Here is a 6,282-nt window from a genome sequence, read left to right as displayed (position 1 = left end):
CCCTAGATGATGTACACACTTGCAACCAAGAGACAATATGTACATGAGCGTAGAAGGTCTCAAGGGGTAACCATATGAAAAAAAAATGCTACAACTCAGCCGGACCATGCATGTTTTATATGCAGATGTATGAAAGCTCTTGTCCCATGTGATTGGTTTGGGGGCAAGTCTTGATTTCCACCAACATCAGTTTTTCACATTTATTTGACACTTGACGCCTAGAACCATGTATAAGTAGACTTTATTTGGCACGATTGGGCAGAACCAAAGCTGTTTTCAGAAGCAAATGACAAATAAAAACTTAGATCAATCACAAATTTAATATTATAGCTAAATTTTTGATCCTCCAACCAATTAGAAATTCAAAATATAGCAGATTCAATGGGCATTTTCAGAGTAGAATTGATGAGCGAAATAAGCACATCCCATTAATTGGTGCCTAGATGTGAATTTTGTTCTAGTGTTCTGCATTTTCTACCATGCATGGTATATACCGTGCATTGATCAGCCGCTTAATTATTTCAGAGTCCTAAAGAAATCACAAGGTACTAACCTGCTGTACGTCTTACTTTTCTCCACCTTTCCATCACATGATCAGTTTGCGAGTGTGAGCCTTTTTTAAATAGTGTTCTTCCGTTTGGATGCCTCCCCCCTTTTGCAACACTATCCCAAAAATATATTTTCTCTTTCTATTTAAAGATTTGGATGCTTGATATCTTCTGAAATAAAAGTTTGTGTTATATTCTATTTGGACAAATGTGTTTATACCGATGAGATATTGTAAACAAACTTACACAAAACCAATCTATAAAAAACTCAATGAAACTTGGTACATACGGTAGTTTTTGTATAGTTTCATAAGGTTTCTCCATGTTTCATATTTGAATTTTAAAATTTGTGACAATATATTCAAGAGTGATCTTATCTCAATGTTCTCTTCACAAGGAACATAAATTTGCAAATGTATCATAAATCAAACTTACGGTTCAAAAGATAAAATAAATTCAAATTTTAGAATCATATGAAAAAAAAACTGAGTGAGTATAGTACTACTGGTCTCTACTTTGTGAGTGAGATGAGAGATATTGCAGGTAATAACTATGGGAAAAGTTGTGAGGAGAAATAGTGACTGATTGATACTGACATAAATTAATAGAACAAAGGGTCCTAAACTGAGGTTAATTAAACAACCCAAAGACCAGATGCATGCACGGATCTGAATCTCAAAGATAACCGATGGCTGATACATGCACGGTATATACCGTGCATGGTAGAATGTCTTTTCTCCGCGTGAATGGGCTTGTACCCCAAGGGCAAGTGTGCGGTGATTCAAGGTCAATTGTGGTACCTATCTTTGATGAAATTAGGAAAAGATCTACATATTTTGCCTCCTTTTCGGTTCGGCATGTTACGAGGGATGCTAATATTCCAGCAGATTTTTGTGCTAAATTTGCTACTAGTCTTAGTAGTTCGGAGTGTTGGATAGAGGAAAGTCCAGGTTTCCTCATGAGTAGCCTTGTATTGTAACCGAATCTCTATTAATTAAGCAATTATAAAGGTCCCAATTTCTATGTCAAAAAAAAGTGTGCGGTGATTCGTATACCGCGGGGCTCCTCCCTGGTTGGTCTTGTTCATGTGGACGCACGGTTAATCTGGCCATGGTGTCGATGATTATATCACCCAAAAGAGAAAGCAGATCGACATTAACTTTCCTCTTCACGCAGTAGGCACTTCTCTTTTGAGGTCACTATTTTGACTGTATTTTGTACATACATTACATTACAGGTGAACCTAACAACGCATTCGTACACACGGATCGATGAACACACTCCACCCATCTGTATATCTCAGCCGAACAGCCCTAGCCTCACCGGCGTGCCCGTCTCCGGTATCCACTCGCCGCCGTTCAGGAAGCGCTCCACCGTGAACACCTTGGACTTCTCCTTGTTGAGCACGTGGAACCCCTTCATCTCCTCACGCGCCGTGATGTTGGCGCCGTCCCCGACGTTGGCGTACTCGCCGTAGAACGCCGTGCCCAGGTTGTTCTTGCCCTCCCACGGCATGTACCCCTGCGCGTGCACGAACCCGTCGATCACCGACTCGATCACCACCACCCTCGAGAACTCCTTCCACGGCCGCCCCAGGAAGGTCTTCACCGTCGACGACTTGCTGGCGAGGGCCTCATCGGCCACGATGCGGGTCCGGTGCAGGACGAAGCCGGTGGTCTGCTGCCGGTCGCGGCGGCCGTGCGCGGTCACCACGCCAGGCTTCCCCGGGAGCGGGTCCTTGACGAGCAGCACGCAGCGCTGGAACACGGCGGCCGCGTCGCCGAAGATGAAGTCCACGGTGCCGGAGACAATGCAGCTGCGGTAGTACTGGCGGTAGGCCTGCGCGAAGAGCGTGTCCTGGTGCCCGTCGATCCGGCAGTTGAAGAAGACGGCCCGGTCGCCCTTCACGCGCACCGCAATCGCCTGCTGCTTCTCGTCCCCCGCCGTGTTCCGGATCCCCATCTTCACCGCCATGAACCTGTCTCCGTCCACCGCTGCGTACAGCATAGTTGATTAACGACGGTCACATTGGCCCTAGCTTGTCCGTGCCTACCCAAGGTGGGTAAAGCAATTAATAGTGTGTGATTACCCAAGGTGGCGGTTCTCCACATCCTTACGCCGTCGCCGACGCTCTTGCTGCCGGTGATGATGGACTTCTTGGGGCCGTCGCCGTACATGGTGATGTTTGACATCCCGTTGGTGACGTTCACCGACTCGTCGTAGACACCTTCCTTGATGTAAATCACATACCTCCCGCTGTAATTCTTCGGCAACGCGTCCAAGGCGGCCGAGATGTTTGTGAAGGCGCCGGAGCCATCCTTGGCCACTGTCACGTTCGGCGTGAGCACGCCATTGCGTTCTTCTTCCGCCTCTTCGAGAATCCTCCGGTCCTCGCTGGGCACCCACGTGGGGACGTCGGACACGGACTCCTGGAGCTGGCGCTCGCCGTCGCTTTGCTCGGCGGGGGTATCGTCGTTGTCGTCCTTGTCGTCGTCGTCGTCGTCGTCGTCCGCGTCCTTGGCGAGGGTGACTTCGGCGCCGGCGTCGATTTCGAGCATGGCGGCGAGGGCAGCGCCCTGCTGGATGATGGCGATGGCATTGCTCGAGATCTCCCGCGCCTTCTCCATGATCTCCTTGATCTGGACGCGGACATCGCCCTTGGGGAACATGTCGACGCAGGAGCCCTGGAACGTGATCACCGCGCTCAGCCAGGCCTGGAGGTCCTGAGCCGGCCCGTCGACGCCGCGCCACGCGACGGTGGAGAGCGCGCGGGTTACGTCGTTGGCGCAGTCGTCCAGGAGCATCTTGCAGTCGAGCAGGGCCTCGTGGACCAGCGTGTCGTTGCTCTGGCGCACGGCCTCCAGCAGCGACGACTCGTTGAAGCCGCGCGCGAGCTCCCGGCCGACGGCGGTGATGGCGGCGGCGGCGGCGGCGTGCGGGTGGTCGACCTGGTTGTTAGAACGTTCCAGCGGCTTGGTCAGCGTCTCCTTGCACGTGGCCTGGTAGTCCGTGGGCGAGCAGAAGAGGTCCACGGTGCGCATCGTGGCGGCCATCGCTTTCTTGTCCGTGTCCCCCTCGTCCTCGGCCCTCTCCGACACGATGAACGCCGCCGTGCCGATGATAATGGCGAGGAGCAGGAAGGCAGCGATGCCGCCGACGAGGAGCTTCGTGCGCGACGCACTTTCATCTGGCTCCGCCGGCGCGCTGCGCGGCATCGCCATTGCCGCGGACAGCCAGACAAATTTTCAAGAAACGAATCAAACGATGCGCGGCAGCGATATTGCCGCGCACAAAGAATCAAACGATGAAATCCCTATTGTTAGGAACACCACTGCGGAAGTTTTTCGCCTTGGTTTCTTTGCTGCGTCCTTGTGGTGTGTCCCTTTTCCGAGGAACAGAGTCTCCTTGATTTGTGCTGGCAGCACTCTATAAACCGGCCCTTTTCTTTAGTAATAAAGGAAATTAAAGGGAAGAGTGAGGGAGCCGTTTTAAGTCAAGGACCATGCACCACAAGTCACATTTCTAACGTGGAAAACATCTCTATCTATCTCTACAAGAGGAGTTAGTTCCCTCGTCTCCACCACCCACTGTGTTTTTTCCTCCCACGTTCCATGGTTTTCTGTTGGTTTTTTGTAACCCCAAAAGATGACATAGAAAAAAAAAACCCAACATAAATCAATACTTTTCGAAAACAGGTCTTGTATTAACTCAATCGAAGCAAATTAAATCAAATCGAATTTAATCTTATAAAAATCTCAACTAAACCAAAATCCCATCAAATTAAATGTTACCAGAATTGATGTAAGGTACTCCCTCCGTTTCTTTATATAAGGTGTATTTGCTTTTTGATAAAATTACACAATGTAAGATGCATTTTTTCTAAATCCTCGTAATCCCCCTTTTAGCCCTAAAAAAAACATCTTTCTCCCGATTGCATGCATCTCTTCTTGTAGAAAAAGAAGGAAAGTATCTCTCTCGATTGCATGTATCCCTTACTTTTCTGGACCCACTGATTTACTTGCCACTAACCAACAAATTTGCCAAGGGTAATTTCGTCCTAACATCTCTATAATTATGTGCCTTGGTCACCGTGTCAAAAATAATACACCTTATATAAAGGAACGGAGTGTCAAACAAGATTGATTTTGAACCACTAAAATACGCGCTTGTTGCAATGCATGGGCCATTAGCTAGTAGGATGTTGTTGTGTCACATCATGGACCACATTCCCTGCGTGGAGCATATGCATTTCAATAACTTGTTCTTTTTAGGATGTTAAAGCCACAATAATCCTACAGGAGTACAAAATATTTTATTACGGACTAACGTATAGCAAATCATTGGACCCACCCCCTTCCACCCCCACACCGCCCCCTTTGATTCCAAAGGTCATAGGGGCAAGGTGGCCCGATCTTTTTGTGAGACAATGTGGATTTTTATAGAAGGAGACTAATATGATGACCTGACTATACCGAACACTTGACGACGTGCTTTAGCAATCGCCAAACCAAGTCGTGTCGGTATGGTTATTGACAATGTTGGTACCGCTGTCAAACTGATCATGAAGATCAATCTCTACATGCAACTGAAGAGAAAACAAGAATTTAAGAGATACAATCTGAATTGCGGATATAAGATGCAATATTTGATTAACACGGTGTGGGTCCAATGACATGTAATGCAAGATGTCTTGTCGACTCTTATGTCTATGGCAAATTCAGTAGCAACTATTAAAAATCAATTCAATAAAATTTAAGCCCTAACTCAATGCTTTAAGGGGCTGATTAAGGAGATACATAACGGAAACAGACTCTAATAAAAAATGCGTCAAGTCTTGTACTCCAAAATTACATCTTATAGGTGATTGTGAAAGAAACTATAAAGTGACATCATGTATACTCCATCCATATCCAACACCTGTCATCAATGTGGCTTCAAGTCTAGATTCATCACTTGAAGCACAGCCTTTGGTCCTTGTACATATGCTGCCATCTTCATGCATGCTTGATCATACTCCAACGTGTGCCTTGCTTTTCATTCTAGGTCCTTAACTAATGATTAATGGAAATATATCCGACTTAGGTAACATTATATTCTCATAAACACTTGGAAGCGTTCCTAGAAATGGAAGTACCTGATATTTGAGCTGACATACTTAAACTCTAATCATCGGTGTTTGTGTCTCTTGAACTTGAGCTAATGTAGTCACGGGAGTTGTTGGTGTAACTGTAGCATGGGCGTCCTTATCAAAAGTGACAAGAATACACATGGTGCGGTGGAAGAAGAACGTTAGCAGCAGTAGCAGAAGACATGTCGGCGAAGAAGTCGTTGTCGTCGGGAAGTAGTCGTCCTTTGAGAAGTAGTTGTCCCCTGCAATGTCAAAGGAGATGCCAACAGTCACGTGAGAGCACTCTCCGAAAATCTGATAACTCTCTCCCGTAGATGATCATAAGAGGCACAGTTCTGGAGGTCCGCTGTTCCACTTTGTGGTGCACACCGAGAGGCGGAATGGGAAAGTCATGGTCTGATGCGTGTTTGTGTCACGTGTGTGTGTCTATGTGTAGAGGAGAGACCTTATATTGACTTGAGTCAAAACAAATCCACTAATAGATGAAAGGAACTAAAACTGGTTCAGTACATGTATAGGAACAATCACGTCTATTCGAATTCATCTGGGTAAAACGTTTTGAGTTTTTTCACGTGCGACAAAAAAGATAACACACGCGCGCGCGCG

General features: G+C 46.9%; 1 protein-coding gene across 1 annotated transcript; it reads right to left on the bottom strand.

The window, feature by feature from the left end:
• Positions 1–1,721: 1,721 nt before the first annotated feature.
• LOC125506176 (probable pectinesterase/pectinesterase inhibitor 13) lies at positions 1,722–5,115 on the bottom strand. Its single transcript, XM_048671038.1, has 2 exons — positions 2,776–5,115; positions 1,722–2,542 (listed from the first exon to the last, which is right to left on the bottom strand). The coding sequence occupies exons 1-2, from the start codon at positions 3,767–3,769 to the stop codon at positions 1,848–1,850; spliced, it is 1,689 nt and encodes a 562-aa protein (XP_048526995.1). The 5' UTR covers positions 3,770–5,115; the 3' UTR covers positions 1,722–1,847.
• Between the last annotated feature and the right edge of the window lie 1,167 nt (positions 5,116–6,282).

The sequence above is a fragment of the Triticum urartu genome, chromosome 5 (genome assembly GCF_003073215.2).
Source record: "Triticum urartu cultivar G1812 chromosome 5, Tu2.1, whole genome shotgun sequence".
NCBI lineage: Eukaryota > Viridiplantae > Streptophyta > Magnoliopsida > Poales > Poaceae > Triticum > Triticum urartu.
Note: the sequence above shows the minus strand (reverse complement) of the source record. Positions and strands in the feature narration are given on the sequence as shown.

Excerpts from the sequence above, each read along its gene's own strand:
- LOC125506176 (XM_048671038.1), bottom strand. The coding sequence starts at position 3,769 with ATGGCGATGCCGCGCAGCGCGCCGGCGGAGCCAGATGAAAGTGCGTCG. Across the intron at positions 2,543-2,775 it reads TGTGATTTACATCAAGGAAG|CGGTGGACGGAGACAGGTTC; the intron begins GTGTCTACGACG and ends TGCTGTACGCAG.